Source organism: Strix aluco, chromosome Z (assembly GCF_031877795.1).
Source record: "Strix aluco isolate bStrAlu1 chromosome Z, bStrAlu1.hap1, whole genome shotgun sequence".
NCBI classification, from domain to species: Eukaryota; Metazoa; Chordata; class Aves; order Strigiformes; family Strigidae; genus Strix; species Strix aluco.
Genome location: NC_133971.1, coordinates 22,973,908 through 22,991,660, shown reverse-complemented (window position 1 = coordinate 22,991,660; position 17,753 = coordinate 22,973,908). Strand labels below are relative to the sequence as shown.

Genomic DNA, 17,753 nt, shown 5'->3' with positions numbered 1-17,753 from the left:
TCCCCCCTAAGTCAGCCAAGACTCCCCAAAAGCCCTAAGCATGTGATGTTCGTTCTGTCAGTCTTTGCTAACACAGCTGGTAACAGGAGGCTGTGCTGCTGGCAGTTCTTGTTCACGCAGAAAAATTTAGGATCATAAAGTCAGGGAGTTTTCACTCAGTTTGCTTCCCTGTGCTGTACAATCATGAAAAGAAGAAAAGACATGCAATATGCATTTAATTACTCAAAAGGAGTATCTAAGTATATTTTCTTGATTTATCTATCTTAGTTTCTGTATTACATCTTTTTTTTTGGAAACTCAGAGACTGTATATCAAGGTCATAATCAGTGCAATTGGCAACATAGTTGAATTAATCCAGTAATATTTCAGTACGTCACTGTTACATTGATGCGTATTCTTCAAATGTGTCTTAAAGTGAATTAAGCATTTGAGAAAGATCAAAGTATGACAAGACTGTGTAATTTAAATAATCGTATTCATTGATGTATGTTATTCTTTTCCTTTATTACTTAACTGAGATTTAATAAAATAATTTGACTTCTTCAGGTACAGCATTACCTTTGTTGAAAGAAGCAGTAGTTACTCCTTAAAGCTCTGTGGAAGTACAGATCGATATGTTGTGTTGACAATAGATGAATGTACTGCTATATTTTTGCAGGTACAAAATGAAACTAGTATGTCCAAATTCTGTTATATATTGAGTCACTTCTAGGCCATATCTGCAGCCTTCTAACACATCTTTTCTTTCTCATTATCATATTTAATTCACGGATTGTTTCACGACACAAATTATTTCCAAATTCATTAACTCCAAAATTCTTTCTGTGCCAGCTGGTCTAGTTTAAAATGTTCTCACATTTGTACCTACATTTCTTCACAGAAGTGTAACATTTTGACCTGAGATTGGATTGTATTAAATATAGTTAAAAGATGCATACTTGAAAATAGGGTTGTATAAAAGAATATTGTAACTACCAAGTAAATGTATCTGTGACTATATTCTCTTACCAGTGTGCATGTTAATTCCTCCCATTTCAGATAGTTATCTGAATTATTCTAGGGAATAATTTGTCCTACCTTTAATAAAAAGTAGTCATTTAGATAATAGCGTATTACTTAAGTTCTGGTATGCAGCAAGACAGATGACTCTATAGGTAGAAGAACTGCTACTGAAAGATAGACAAAGAATAAAATAATCAATTATTGCAGGCACAACACAGATAGACATTCCTACATGCTGCTGCAAATGCTACTGCAATTAGTGATGTTGTACTTTATATGTTCAGTGTAGCTATGATTGTATAGGTTAAGTAAGTGATTCAGAGGTTTATAACAGTATTAGGCATTATTAAAGTCCTCAAAAATCTTAAGACCATTCTAAAAAGTTAGTAGTGGTGTTTCCTTTTTACAGGAGGCAAAAAAAGGCATGAAGAAGTGAATCAGCTTTTTAAAGGTCAAACAAAATAGAAGCTGGGGATACAACCTAGTTTTCCTGATTCCCAGCTGTGTCTTTAATACCCATATTATTTAGCTGTATTTATTTTTGATCTAACATCTGCATAATACAGCAATGTACATTAAAAGCTTGTGACAGCCATAGTAATATATTTATTTAGTTTTTATTTTTTATATTCATTTTATACTAGAGTATGGAAGAATTAAAATATGAGAAATCCTGTGACAATGTAATATCTAAGCTGATGGCATTATCACTGCAATATACGTGCTGTTGGATTGTTTTCTATTCCAGAGAAGGACTGAATTTAGAGTAAGTTATAAAATTCTTTTGTTGTCTTGGTATTTTTAAAACAAACTTACCACTAAAGGAATTTGCTTATAGAACAAGCTAACACTCTTTGTTCTTTGAATTTCTCTGTAGGAACACATTTCTCTTAGAACAATATGAATATTGTAAGCTCGTATTTCTAGTGTGCTTTGGACTTTTCACTTAGTTACAGTGTTGTCATGCTCCTACTGAAAAAACTCAGTGGAATGATAGAAGTAACAGTGATCACTGAAGACCTCAAAAAAAGTTAGCAAAGATGGTTTTTATGTGTTAGGATCTTTTTAGTCTTACACAAGAGAGAAAGAAATGGTTGTTATAAAATTACAGGATTTGAGGCAGGTAATGCTAACATGAGGTATATTTTAAATCAACAGGTCCAGAAATTTCACAAGACTAAGGATATTCCAGACCACTGGAATTGTTATCTATAACTGTTTGAAGTAAATTAACCCCTAGAAATACATGGTTATGAACTGCTGTGTTGGCATCACTGTATATCATTTGCAACAGGGCGACATTCTCCCAATGTTCTTCCAATCCATCAGTAGTTCTACTTTTGCCATGGAAGCACAGCTTTTGTTGATAGAGTTCATAAGCATTCTTTATTACCTATTGTGAGATTTTTTCCTATGAGCAAGTAGTAAATTTTTCATGCATCACCTTTCCTCTCTTCATGATTTTTCTCCAGTGACTGACTCTGATCCAGTCCTTTTGCTCCAGGCCAGGCTTGTTTTGCTGTGGGCTGACTCCATTTTCATTCTCACAGTGCATCCTTCAGCACTCAGTCACTTAATGTGTCCTAGTTCTCCTTTCACAGATATTAATGCTCAGACTGTGCTAGTATTCTGAATTCCAGGAAATGAAACAGACATTTATTAACACATGGAACAAACATTTTGGAATTATTACATCTGCATGTTAAATAGTAACAGTCCAATGAAACTTTTATAGGTACAGGCTCAGGGGAGACACTCTGCTTAACCTTGTCTTAATTTATGCCACTCTGATTGAATTTACACAGAAGTCAGAAGACTTTGAAGTGAAGGTAATTTTTTTGGTAACAGTATTTCTGTTTCAATCTTCACTGCATGATGTTTATAAAGTGCTTAACCAAGTATGCATTCTACATCAAAAACATAAAATAGCTCAAAATTACTAAAGTGAGAGAGAGGAACTTAATTCAGTGCTGCTGAAGTCAGTAAAAAGACTGTGTTGACTCCAGTACAAGTTGAATCAGATTCAAATAGCAACTGAAGTGTTTTTATGACTAGGAGTCAAGAAATAAGATTGTACCTTTAATTTTATAAATTATTAGAACCTGTATTAATCCTGCTTATGTCTTAATTTGAAGTTTCAGATTGATATTATGTTACTAATGCAGTAGAAGAAAATAAAGTGTAATTTTCTCTGCTGTCAGCTATTTTACTTTTTTTTTTAATGTGGCAGGATAAATTAAGGTTTTTTCATTATAAATCAGAGAATGCAGTATCTAGAATAATCAACGTTAAAAAATGGGGCAAAAGTTTCCTTCGGCTTACCAAGTTGATGTCTGTAACATTTTTTTTGCATAAAGTAACATCTTTTTAGGCAATTTTAGGATTTCAAATTTATCTGGTTAAATGAAGGTGAAAGAGAGAACAAAGCTTTATTCATTCCATGTACTCAGCAGTGTAGTTCGTGTGGAAATTACTTACACTTTCAAAGTGTTACACATCTTAAACTATATTAGGCATCTCAATTACCAGTGTTTCCAGGAAGTCATACTGTACCCATAAACATGATCACATATAAAAGACCTATATGATAAACTAATTTCACCTACATAGGATTTGCGTAAATAAGGAATGTAATTTGTGGCCAGGCTAGTGGTCAGAGGTTGGAGTTCCTCTGCATGATAAGCACAGATCAGGTTTAATTACTCCACATTACCAGCTGTTGTGTTCAGGGTCACCTTTAAGCTTTCCCATTTAACTTCTGTAGCAAATTAAGACATCCCTTAGTACAAGTTTTAACCCGAGGTATTATGTATCACTTTTAGGTGGTTCTTACGCCAGGGATTGAAGAGACAGCACTGGTAATTCGTCAGATTGCTGACAACATTTTGATAGCATCTAATATCAGTCCTCATGAGTGGTTGGACAAATCCTGGCTTTCTGTCTTGCCATCTGAGGTTTGCTTATCTTTCCATTAAATTACACTGTTTTCTTCTTGTTTCTCAGACTCATAAAGTTCTAAAGGTTTTTTGTTGTTCTCTTAAAATATATTATTAAAATAACCATTATTTTATATATATATATATATATATACACACACATTTTTTATATATATGCATATATATACACACATATATATAATGTTCCCATCATCCTTGCTAGCCCAGTTAGGTGCAACTTGAACTTTCCTTGTGCTTTGAGAGTTAACCAGTAGAGAAGTTTATCCTCCACATCCTTCAGCCAGTGTGCACAGTTCTACAGTTCTAGACACTAAGTTTAAAAAACTACACAAATTGTAAAAGATAAACATAAAATGGCTCACTTGGGCAGGAAGCCAGTTCATCAGTGCTGACCCATTACTGAAGTGAATGGTGCTGCTTACAGACTTGCTTTAACTCTACTATCTACAAGATAGTAGAACTTTGTTTAACTTCTCATGCAGTAGTTGATATTAGATATTTACAATAAATGCTGGAACAGGTCCATCAATCACAGTCAAATATATGATGTTCTTTAACTTGTATATTAAGGTTTTCAAATTAAACATATGGATTTGTTCATTTTATGTGGAAGCTTTGATCTCTTGTAAAGCTGAGAACATTTTTGGTTTTTGTAAAATTCAGAAGCATTTTAGATCAGGTATTGGCATGGCCTTTCAAGTGTGGCATATTGGATTATAGGCTTTACAATTTAGAGATTAAGGATACTGGTAAAAACCTGAGAGGAGCCATTGATTGTATTTTGTCTCTGTTAAAGGTATTAGATCCTGCCATCTCTTGAGTGCAGAGCTTTGTGAAAGCCAGGAACTGGAAGCTGGCATTCTTAACATGCTACAGCTCTCAACTTGCTGCCCTCTGTGTGACATTCAGCCTCCCCCTAGCAACTCCTGCTTTTGGCACCTGTCTCAAATGTAACTTTTGTAAAACAAAAGCAGCTTTGTCAGTTTATCTTGACTTAGGTAATTCTCTTCAAAATGGAGAATAAATGGTAAATCTGGTAATGCATTTTCAAATCAAGTTTACATTAATCACTGTTTTCATCCTTTAAAATAGAAATGTCTTTAGATTGTGCTTGCTTTTTATCAAGCTATTACGCAGAACTTACTCTTTTGCAAAAATCATAGAATCATAGAATCATAGAATCATTCAGGTTGGAAAAGACCCTTGGGATCATCGAGTCCAACCATCAGCCCTACTCTACAAAGTTCTCCCCTACACCATATCCCCCAGCATCTCATCTAAACGACCCTTAAACACATGCAGGGATGGTGACTCCACCACCTCCCTGGGCAGCCTATTCCACTCTCTGACCACTCTTTTAGTGAAAAATTTTTTCCTAATGTCCAGTCTAAACCTCCCCTGTTGCAGTTTAAAGCCGTTCCCCCTTGTTCTGTCACTAATCACCTGTGAGAAGAGACCAGCACCAACCTCTCTACAATGTCCTTTCAGGTAGCTGTAGAGAGTGATGAGGTCTCCCCTCAGCCTTCTCCTCCTGAAACTGAACAGTCCCAGCTCCCTCAATCTCTCCTCGTAGGATTTGTTCTCCAGGCCCTTCACCAGCTTCGTTACCCTCCTCTGCCCTCGATCCAGCACCTCGAGATCCCTCTTGTATTGAGGTGCCCAAAACTGGACACAATACTCCAGGTGTGGCCTCACCAGTGCAGAGTACAGGGGGACTATCACCTCCCTGCTTCTGCTGGTCACACTATTTCTAATACAAGCTAGGATGCCGTTGGCTTTCTTGGCCACCTGGGCACACTGCTGGCTCATGTTCAGCTGCTTGTCAATTAGAACCCCCAGATCCTTCTCTTCCACACAGCTCTCCAGCCACACCTCCCCAAGTGCAGGACCTGGCACTTGGACTTGTTGAAGCTCATCCCGTTAACGTTGGCCCACCGATCCGACCTATCCAAGTCTCTCTGTAGTGCCTCCCTATCTTCATGCAGATCAACACTCCCGCTTAACTTGGTGTCATCTGCGAATTTACTGATGATACACTCTATGTCCTTATCAAGATCATCAATAAAGATGTTGAACAGAAATGGTCCCAACCCCGAGCCCTGAGGAACACCACTTGTGACCGGCCACCAGCTGGATTTAGCTCCATTGACCACCAACCACTCTCTGGGATTGTCCATCCAGCCAGTGCTTGACCCAGCAGACCGTTCGCTCATCCAGGCCATGGGCAGCCAGTTTTTCTGTGAGAATTCTATGGGGAACTGTGTCAAATGCTTTTCTAATTCCAGGTAGATAATATTGACAGATTTTCCCTCATCTAACAGTCGGGTCGTCTTGTCATAGAAGGAGATCAGGTTTGTCAGGCAGGACCTGCCTTTCATAAACCCATGCTGACTAGGCCTGATCCCCTGGTTGTCCATTATATGACTTTTAATGGCACTCGAGATGACCTGCTCCATGACTTTCCCTGGCACCGAGGTCAGACTGACAGGTGTATAGTTTCCTGGATCGTCCTTTCTGCCTTTCTTGTAGATGGGTGTCACATTTGCCACCCTCTAGTCCATTGGGACCTCCCCAGTCAGCCATGACTTCAGGTAGATCATGGACAGCGGCTTGGCGAGCACATCTGCCAACACTTTCAGCACCCTTGGGTGTAACCCATCTGGTCCACAGACTTGTGTTCATCCAAGTGGTGTAGCAGGTCTCTGACCACCTCCTCTTCAACTGTGCTGACCTCATTCTGCTTCCCCTCCCCATCTCCCATCTCATGAGGCTGGGTGTCCAGGGAACAGCCAGTTCCACTGCTAAAGACTGAGGCAAAGTAGGCATTGAGCACGTCAGCCTTTTCCTCATCCTTAGTTACCATGTTTCCCTCTGCATCCAATAAAGGAGGGAGATTTTCCCTAATCCTCCTTTTGCTGTTAATGAATTTATAGAAACATTTTTTATTATCCTTAACAGCTGTAGCCAAGTTGATCTCTAGCTGTGCTTTGGCTCTCCTATTCACTACATCTTTATAGTCTTCACAAGAGACCTGGTCCCTCTTCCAAAGGTCATAATTCTCCTTTTGTTCTTGAGATCCAGCCAAAGGTCCCTGTTTAGCCAGGCCGGTCTCCTTCCCCACCTGATTGTTTTTCGGCACACGGGAACAGCCTACTCCTGTGCCTTTAAGACTTTGCTCTTGAAGTGTGTCCAGCCTTCCTGGACTCCCATATCCTTCAAGGCAGCCTCCCAAGGGATTTTGTTAATCAGTCTTTTGAACAGGTCAAAGTTAGCCCTCTGGAAGTCTAAGGTGGCAGTTTTACTAACCTCTCTGTTTCTCCAAAGATCAAAAACTCAATCATCTCATGATCACTGCACCCTAGACAGCCTCCAACCTTTACTTCCCCCACAAGCTCTTCCCTGTTCACAAGAAGCAGGTCGAGGAGGGCACCTTCCCTGGTCGGCTCACTCACCAGCTGTGTGAGGAAGTTATCCTCCACACATTCCAGGAACCTCCTGGATTGTTCCCTCTCTGCTGTGCTGTGATCCCAGCAGATACCCGGGAGGTTAAAGTCCCCCACAAGAACAACGGCAAGTGACCGCGAGATTTCTCCCAACTGTTTATAGAAAGCTTCATCCACCTCACTGCTTTGGTTGGGAGGTCTATAGCAGACTCCCACAGCAAGATCTGCTTTATTGGCCCTTAACCTAATCCAAACACTCTCAACCCCGTTATCACTATACTTGATTTCTGAGCTCTCATAGCATTCTCTTACATACAGGGCCACTCCACCACCTCTCCTTCCCTGTCTATTTCTCCTGAAGAGCTTGTAGTCATCAATTGCTGCACTCCAGTCATGTGAGGCATCCCACCACGTTTCTGTTATAGCTACTATGTCATAGTTCTCATGCTGCATCATGGCCTCAAGCTCACCCTGTTTCTTGCTCATACTGCGTGCATTGGTATAGACACACTTGAGATGAGCTCGTAAATCCAACACCTTCTTGTTAGTGTGGGCCCCATTCCCTACCAGACCCTTCTCAGGTGCTTCCACAGTCCCTAAACATCTTTCCCTTCTCCCAGATGAAGTGGCAGAGGGAGAGCCCTCACCAGTCCATCATCCTTCAAGCTTTGGCACGCTTCCCTTGAGCTTATACCTAACAGGTCCAGTTATCTCCCCATCCCCCCTCATATCTAGTTTAAAGCCCTGTCAATACGCTCTGCTAACTCCTGCCCCAGAATCCTTTTCCCCCTCTGGGACAGCTGCATCCCACCTGTCTCATTTGTCACCAGCAGACCAGGTGCCTTATAAACCTCGCCATGATCAAAGAACCCAAAATTCCGATGGTGGCACCAGTCTCTGAGCCACATGTTAATCAGATATGTTTTCCACCCTCTATCAGTGGTTTTCCCTTCCACTTGAGGGATTGATGAAAACACGACCTGAGCTCCCGAGCCTTCAGTTAGCTACCCCAGTGCCTTGAAGTCCTTTTTGACTGAGTTAAGACTTCTCTCCACCACCTCATCGTTACCTGCCTGGATAACCAGCAAATGGTAGTAATCAGAGGGCTACACCAGAGCAGTAACCCTCCTTTTAATGTCTCTAACCCAAGCCCCAGGGAGGCAGCAGACCTCTCTATGGTATGGGTCTGGTCGACATATGGGCCCCTCCGTACCCCTCAGAACAGAGTCACCCACTACAGTTACTCTCCTTTCCTTCTTAATTGAAGAAGTCGCAAGTTGTGGGGCTGAGGGACAAGCTGTGGGTGACTCACCAGATGGGTCCTCATTTCCATCTTCATTTGGCTGGCCGTCTAGTTCCAAAGCCTCATACCTATTGTATAATGACAACTGGGAAGGTGAGGGGGGCCGAGAAGGTTTTCGCTTGCCTTGCCAAGGAAGGACCTGACTTCCTGTCCCCCACATGCCCTCCTTCTGCCTGGTGAGAGGAGGGGAGGGAGTCATGTATTTCTTGTAGAGCCTCTACCTGCTGCCTTTGTCTCAGAGTGTGGCTCCACCACTCAATCTTGTTTTCACGCTCTGATTGTTCTCAACCTTTCTACCTTTACATTTCAGTGTAAATGATACACTGTTACATCTGTAGTAAAAAAAAAAAAGTTTTCATCGGGCTATAAAGGTGCACTGTTTGCAAGCTCTGTTTCTATGATACACTGTATGACCAATTCATAAGGATGTCATTCTGTAGAAACAGAAAAAAAGGGAAAAAAAGTTTGTCGGATATCAATCTAACAAAATAATTTCCATTTCCAGACAGAGAAATGCCTGCTTACTTTTCCATGTATCAACCCTCTGGTTGCCCAGTTTATGTTAAAGAAGGGATCTTCGCTGGAGAGGTTGTTTCTTGCAAGCTTTGATCAACTTCAGGAACTTCTGCCAGAGGTTCCAAAAAAAGTTTTAAAGGTTGGCCAAAATTAGTTTATGTGTTAGATCAATCATTTTGCACTGTTGTAATACAGGTGATGCTACACTCACATTTGCTGGTATCATTTAAAAATTAATTATATGCTTTATCATATCATTCATATCTAAAATGCTAGCCTGTTTATTTGCAGCAGATTTTGTCAAGTCACCATTATGTAAAGAGGATTAGAACATTTCCTTAACTGCAAAAATACTCATTTGATCAGTTTCCTCTTCAAGCTTCATCGTATCAAGTATTATATCAGCATACAAGCTTGTATGTTTTCCTAATATAAGAAATGTTTTCCAATTAAGAATTTCCAGGTCTTTTGTCTGTCCCTCCCTCCCTCCTTCCTTCCTTTCTGTCTTCCTTCCTCCCTTCCTTCCATCTGTCTTCTTAAGCAATAATAAACCCGCACTTACGAATTCATAGTATTACGCATTTGAAAGAGCCATAGAGGTTAAGATGAAGAATTCCATTCACTAGAGTGTCCATTCTGCAGCTAGAATTATGTGCTCCTACTTTTTCAGTTGGGCCAAGTCTGGGAAAATTATATACTGATTATAGTCAGCTAATGAGATTAAAAATGCACAGTCAGGAAAATGGGAGGACAAATTTCCACGTCAGAAGCATTCAGTTAATGTGAAGGAGCAAGTGAACAGATATTTGGGCATTAAATATCAACTTGTGCATGTTATTGCAATAACTGCATATGTGTAAAGCCATGTTTAATGACTGAAAAAAAGAAAAAGACCTCATCAGTTTAATTCCTCTACGACATGCACCAATCTATTGCAGACACTACTTCCTACAGTTCTGGACTAATGAAAGAGAATGAAATACAGGAATTGATTTTCCTGTGTTTCAAAAGACAGGCTATTACTTACTCTGTTTATAGATTTAAGACAGGTGGCACATTGTCTACTGTAAATGCCTCTCCTTCTATATTGGTAAGTCTTTTTTTTTCTTTTCAGTAAACAAAAAATTATACAACCTAGAATCCTAACAACTGGTTTAAATTTTCATATTTGACAGTATAGAGAAGTACTATAAACACTCAAATATCGTTTTTTTTGGTTTCAGCATTTTAGTGACACAACAACTTCATACAGCCTGAATGCTGCTGCTCCACTAGAAACAGCAGTGAAAGGTGTATCACCCTCAGAGAACTGGAGTAACTTCAACACATTCTATCCAGATTATAAACAAAATCATCCATCTTTTGAGCTGCTTGGTAAAGCACAAAACAGCACAGGTAATATCTTGAATTACTAGGAAATTGTGTCTCCTTTGAAACCAGGTGAAAATCTGAGTGTATTAGAATCTTTATCTTCTAATCATGGAAAGGTCAGTTATTCTGAGGAGACAGACTGCAATTGATGCTCAATGGCATCTTGGTTTTCTATAAAATGTAGAGAAATAAGCTAGTTTTCCATTCTCCAAACAGAATGGTTGGAATTTTCCTCTACCAGGAACATCTCATATGAATTCTGAAGCTGTAATTACTCCATTGAATCATCATCACGGTTGCTGTATGCAAAAGAAATCATGTTCTTCAGAAGTAATTATGAGTAGGAGGCAGAATTTCTTTGCTCTGCCAAAGGACTGTGAAGATTTTGCTCAACCAGATGTTATGAATTCTCATTGTGTTCAAAGACAGCCTTTCAGGATGCACTATAGCTCTGATAATTCTTCCAAAAACTCTGAAAAAGAGTATTTCTTTACAATGTTCAGTGACTGTGCTACTCAGGAGAGCTCTAAGAGTTTTCTAGAATTTAGAGACACAACATCAAAGAGCCAGGAAATTCTGATTAACCAGAACCCATGGTATGACTCTTCATCCACAGGCCCATGTGATTCATTTGCATCTGATGGTTTTCTCTCTGATTTCTTTGTTGATCCAGATGAGATTCAAAATCTGAATTTTCACCAAATAGGTAGAGGATCTGAAGGAAAGAGAAGACAAAGTTCACCATTTTTATGGACGAAAGAAAAAAATAGAACAGGTATGTCCAAAGCAAGCAGGATGTGCTGACATTCTATTTGTAACTCAACTAGAAACAGGAGTATTTGTAAGACTAGATTTTGTGTTTTCTTCAAATAGTTCTTAAATCAAATCCAACCTAACAGCTGCATGTTTCTTTTACTAAAAAACTTACTTGCATATATATTTCTTCTGTGATAAAAGTTCCTAAATGTTTATTTTCTGTTTTGAGCATAAAGAATATTTTTTTTAAAAAATAGAATTGTGTTACTGCCATTATTTTTCCTTGGTAAAATATTGAAAAGTGTAGTTCTCCAATATTGTAAGCTTCAGCTTCTTCTCTCTTTGACAGTGCCTGAAATGTGCATAATAAACGTCACAGAATTGTTTTACAAGTTATGGGAAAGATTATTTTGTAAACATAGGTTTGGACAAAAGGGGGAAGAAAAGACTAGAAAGTATTTTCTCTAAATGACTGAAAGTAAATTCAGCAAATTCAGAGAATGAAATTTAGATACAACTAATGGCTGTGTTTTGCTGTAGGCATTAATGGAGCAAGAATTTCATTCTGACATATTTCTAAGTTTGTTTCATACAGTTCCCTTATTCTTGAAATATTTTTTAACTAATGTCTCCAGGGCTAAACTCTCCATCTGGAAATCATTCCAAAGTATATTTCTTCAAAAGGATGGTATAGTGTGTACTTCAAAATTTTGTTTACATAGAGTCCTTATATAAAATTTTCAAGCTTCTCTTTTTTTTTTTTTGTAGTTTTCTTATCCTTGGTTTACTTTCTCAAATATAGTTAACTGGACACCTTTTTTTGATAAGCCATAATACATATCCATGGAGTCTTAAGAAAGCATCACTAGCCTCTGTCAGACTAAGTATTGCTATATTGTATATTGTGGTATTTTTTTAATTCTTCTGCTTCCCTATAGGTGAGGTGCCACATTCTTTAAAATTCTGAGGTTAAGCTTCTTAAATAAAGTGCCTAACTCCTAGTAGAGATGATTTAATTTATGTTTTCTTTGTTGCTGTCTGTCATTAAATCTCTTGGTGGTATAGCAAGGTCAGCACAGCATTAAAATGATTTCACTAATTAGATCAGACTCATTCATGAAAACACAAGTAACTAATTGATATTAAGTTTCATGGGCTGCTTAAGGCAATAATGGAAGTAAAGACAGGAAAAGTTAATTGGATATGGTGAACTGCTTATAATTTTCAGCCTATGTAAATTAAAACGTTCATACAGAAACTGTGAACAGACCTGTTGCCTCTCCATTGGGATTAAAATTGAGACCTGGAGTATTGCTGGGTAGTTGACAGTATTTCAATAAGCTGTGACTGGCACTGATAGTATAAAATTCTAAATACAATAGTTACAGTAGAGATCAGGGCAGATTCTTCTGGTACCACATTTTACAGTATTCTGAAAACAGTGATCTCTGACTGATAAGCTTTCTGTAATACTCCTGCCCAGTAGGGCAGAGGTATGCGTAAATATGAATCAAATCAAAAAAGAAAAAGTGATTTTTGTTTTAGACTTTGGAAGTATAAGCTTATTTTACTTTTATTATTCACTAGCCAGGGGAAAAATAAGTATTCTAAATAGTTGTGCATGCTAATGCAAAAACACACCTTAATACAGTGAAAGCCTTCTGAAGCCCCGAATTTAAGAAATGTGAAATCCCAAGTTTAAGAAATGTGTACAGAGTCAAGTTAAAAGACACGTTGGAACCCCCAGGGATTTCTTCAGGCTTTAGATCAAACTTTTGTTAAACCACAAACAATTAATGCCAATATACCAAGCCATATTTCCACTGGAACAGATTAAATCTTTAAGTCAGTGTTAAAGTTTTCTGACAATACTTTTTGTAAAGACTAAACAGAATTTTCTTACAGTAACTTATTTTGAATAAGCAACTACTCAAATATTTTATTGTAAAAATACTTGAATCTTAAGAATGTAAGTAGCTTTTTTAAACAACTCAGAAATGTGAACATGTCTCTGGTTAAAAAGAATTAACTTTCACAATTTCTGAATATTACTGAGTGTAATATTAATGAAATAGAAACAAGCATTAAAATCTTTACTGAAATATTGGGATTAAGCATAGTGCATGTTGATGTACTTATTTTGTATAGGTCCTGTATTATTATTACAGGACAGTATGCATAAAACTGATCAGTAGTACTGAGTAGTAGTTAGTATTAGTCTGTACATGTTTAATTTTATGGCAGTTGATACTTTTCATACAGACCATACTGGTTAAAGCTAAATTCTGTTATTGCTTCTGAGAAACACACAGTTAAGTCTGCGTACATGTTGTATTTGTAGTTTGTCATACATATATTTTCTTTCCACTTTGTTTTCAGATTCAGGATATGCAGAACTACCAGAGTTCAAAAAAAGGAGATTGACATATGAAAGAGTCCCTGGAAGAAGTGATGGACAAACACGTCTTAAATTCTTCTAAATGCAGTGGGGATTTGCATACTACACATTTTTAAATTCATAAACCCTTTGAAGGGAAATATATTACGTTTTTGTTAATTTTTAGAGAGAAATTAGGGTTTGGGAATCTTTACTAGTTCAGGATTCTTTAGTATGTTTTTAAAATTTTACTAAACAAACTAGTTCCTTGTACCTGGAGAATTACTGCCTCTCCGTTTGTTCTCATGGGTGATATAAAGGTACTTTATCACTTTTTATAAAAAAAAATAAAATATGAATTAAAAAAAACAGACGCTGAAGCTCATAAAGTTTTCAAGGCACCTGTGTTTGCTCCCTGAGCATGCAGTGTTCCAAACTTACAGATGGACTGGATCTGCTGGAATCTCAAGGCTTCTCATAAAGTCTTAGAGCTTTCTTGCATTTACAGCTGTGACCCTTTGTATCTGTCCTTTGGGCTCAGTTCCACTTCTTTCCTTCTGACAGCTGCTTTAGAAACCATCTGTTGTGTTCCTGACCTGCCTTTAGTCATAATCAAGCTATTTGTTTTACGGACCACGTATGAAAGATATGTTGAAATTTAGGGTTCTGATAGATTTGATTCAGAGAATTAAGCCGTGACTGTAGCTCTCTGCATAATCTGGTGGAGGCCATTTGTTGGCATCCACATTTTTCAGCCTGCTACAGTGCATCAACAAGAAGGGAGATAAGAGTCATCAGGGGTGCAGTGCCAGATATGTAGGCTACAGCTGGAAGGGATAAGAGATTTTCAAAAAACCCAAAAAGGCATCTCAGTTGCAAGCTACAGAAGAGAGAGGATAGAAATGTACCCGAGCCCTCACTTTTCCATCAAAAGATTTGGCAACAAAACTGGAAGTATGTGTGGGAGCAATGGTAGACAGCAGGCATTCTGCTGCAGGAATGCATACACGGTTTGCATGGCTGCCAGCTCCAGAATGTCAGTGTCTGTTCAGCGGCCTTCAGCTGACACAATTCAGTTTTCAAACTCACAGATCTTTTTTTAAGTTTAATGCAATAACAGAAAGTGAAAAAAAAAGAGACAAAATCCACTAAGTTTATGGTTTATGCTTGCAGTAAAATATCTTCTTGACATTGAGCCTTCATTAAGTGCATATTCACCATTTGGATGAATAAAACCAGCACTTAGGGGTGAAAGCTTTGGTCTCAGAGAAAATGGAGTGTTAATTTTTAGCTGAGAATTGCTAAAAGCTATGATGACAGCACTAATAGCAATTTTAGTTCACAGTAATATCCCCATATTATTTGTACACAAATGGCTTGCAAGACTTTAGAAAACACCTTTCAAGTGTAACTTAAAAAGACTTCTAGTAGAATTGCAAACAATCCAGCATTTCCCTATTTCATCCAGAATAAGAGAAAGACAAATAAAAACTGCAGTTCACTTACCCTTTGTGGCCCATTTCTGTGGTCACTTTACGTAGCCATTTTCCATCTCTTTGCATCATGGGTTTGCCTCTGTTTTTCACAACTGTCTCCCAAATTGCCAGGCCCAGGAATCTGTTCTTTTAAGAGTGCAGCTCTACAAAGTCTCAGTCACGAATAACCACAGTGGAGAAAATTATAGCTGGCACTGCCAAGCCATATATTTATGTCCTCCTCTCCCACAGGCGAAGGCTGACACCGGAATTTTCACATGAACAGTTGTGGAAGTCTAGCCCAGATAATCTATAGACCACTTTGAAAACAAGGGCATGTTGCGTACATTAAATAAGTAATGAAACTTCAAGTGCTGTCTGCATTAAGTTTCCATTAGGTAGGAAAAATGGCAGTGTAGAGTAAGTTACTGGCAACGTAGTGGGAAATAAGGAAAAGGGCTTGCAATGACCAGTTGTTTTTTACTGTCTTTGTTTATGACTCAATCTCTCGCAGATATGTACACATTGACAATTTTGTCATATGTGTCGTTCTCCCCCCCCCCTTCCATCTGTTTAACGTGGAGGAAAATTACTATTGCACTATAAAGATGCACTTCTTTTTTTAACCCTAAATCATCTGTAACTAAGAAGAATTAGGAAGCAACTAATTCTTAGAAAAAAAGATGCAATACCAAAACTAATCACCAATCCACAGGTAGGGACACTCAGTTCTTGGATCAAATTTGTAGACTCTTAATGACCAGGCAGGTGGCACCTGTGGATGGGGAAAAGCTGTGCTGATGACCTGGGAGAGATGAGGGTGAGAAAAGGGAGCCTTGTGTCTCATGGGAGGCACTTGGCGTACAGGTGTACGCACTCACTCGACTTGCTTTATTGTGGGCATCCTGTGGGACCTGCTGCCGTGAGACAGCTGTGAACAGAGGCCTGGTGAACTGCCATGAGTAGAGAGTTGAGACCTCAGCAGGGAGCCCTCTTGCAGGGTCTTTAGTAAAGGAAGTGAAGACAATGCTGCCCACAGTTGTCATCCACTGCAGATCACACCTGTTAGAGCAGGAGCAGCAAAATGCGATGCTCGTCCATTTCTAAGCCATCCCAGCGTTCAGTTCAGCAAAGTGGCACAAACCCAGGTGCACCTGCGGCTGGAGACGGGACATTGTCCTGCTGACCAGGCAGGCGAGGGACACCTGTTCTGCTGCCTACAGAAGCAGACAGCTGCCCAGGCTCATTTGTCAGGGTCCATGGTTACCTCAAAACAGGGGACCTGTCAATGCTGAGCTGCTAAGATGCAGGCTGCTTCATTTAGCCAACACAAAATAGCCAGCAGCAGCATGCTTTGTAGAACTGACTCCTCACAGGAACCCAAGAGCCTCAATGCCAACCAACCCTGCTCTGGAGCTCATTCTGACACCCAGCCTTTGTCACAGACCATGCCTTGGGAGGGCAGTGGTGGCACTGCCGTCATCCCTCTCCCTGCTTGCACCCAGCCACTCAGCTGCACGCTGCCCTGAGAGCGGAGGCGTGTGGCCAAGCACACTCCTCCACAGAGACTGTAACCCGCATCTTCCTCCCATCAGACCACAGAGGAACCACCACGCTCGCAGGGACACCAGGGTGGAGCGCTCCCAATCCATCTCACAACTGCCGCACGGGTCTTTCTACCCGCTGCTGGGGCAAGACATAGAGGCAGTCAGGACCCACGCAGCGCTGGCAGTGCTGCTTCTCTGACACGCGTTGAGCATGGTGCTCCAGCTGACAGACACTACAGACACTGCATGGAGCTGGGCACGACAGCCAAGAGACAACAGCAGTTGGCTGGCTGGCTAGCAGCGGCTGCTCTCTCCTATAATCTGGCAGCTCCTCACGCCAGCTCAGCAGCCACTCCAGAACCCAAGCTCCAAGCGAGGACGAGGACGCGAAGGAGGAAAGCACATGCAGCGGGGGGACTGGGGAGAAAAACGGATGTGGGGGCGCGGGGAGGTTTTACTGTAGGAGGTAAAAGAAATATGAAGGATGTGCTTGGGAGTGGCCAGCAGCCAGATGCTGGCTGTTCAAAGGCATTTGATGTATACTCTCATCCCTTTCCCTCCTCCCTGACTTGAGCATTTAGACCTCAGTCTGAGCCGCTGATCACCTCTGTGCAAGTAAGAATAACCATGCTTCCTCTAGACTTCTACAGTGTGCATGTGTTGAGTTGTAAAAGGAAAACTACCATATTCAAATAGGCTACAATGAAAGGAAGCCAGAACGAAGAGAAGCTCTTAAGGAAGGATGTTCTCTTCTGTATTTAGGGGCACAATACGTATTGGCAGTATTACAACTCTCATTTCAGCATCTTCCTCCACAACAAGCATGAAAATCTTTTTAAGACTGAACTGCCTGGAGGACACTCATTGCCCCATTTCAGTTAACATTAATGAAAATTAAATACTCAGATTGTACTTTCTTACAGTTTCAAAATGTGTAAGTGAGCCTGAAAACATTGTTACTATTTACCATAAAAATGGTAAATAGCTATAAATAGGGGTTTTCTAT

At 39.6% G+C, this 17,753-nt stretch overlaps 1 protein-coding gene across 1 annotated transcript in view; it reads left to right on the top strand.

The window, feature by feature from the left end:
- Positions 1–13,998, top strand: part of SHOC1 (shortage in chiasmata 1) — a 61,728-nt gene extending 47,730 nt beyond the window's left edge. Inside the window, exons 21-28 of the mRNA XM_074813636.1 lie at positions 547–658; positions 1,647–1,768; positions 2,738–2,831; positions 3,825–3,956; positions 9,211–9,360; positions 10,445–10,616; positions 10,834–11,367; positions 13,728–13,998. Of these exons, the coding sequence (XP_074669737.1) occupies positions 547–658; positions 1,647–1,768; positions 2,738–2,831; positions 3,825–3,956; positions 9,211–9,360; positions 10,445–10,616; positions 10,834–11,367; positions 13,728–13,828 (1,417 nt within the window). The 3' untranslated portion in view covers positions 13,829–13,998. The remainder of the gene's footprint in view (positions 1–546; positions 659–1,646; positions 1,769–2,737; positions 2,832–3,824; positions 3,957–9,210; positions 9,361–10,444; positions 10,617–10,833; positions 11,368–13,727) is intronic.
- The last annotated feature ends 3,755 nt before the right edge of the window (positions 13,999–17,753 follow it).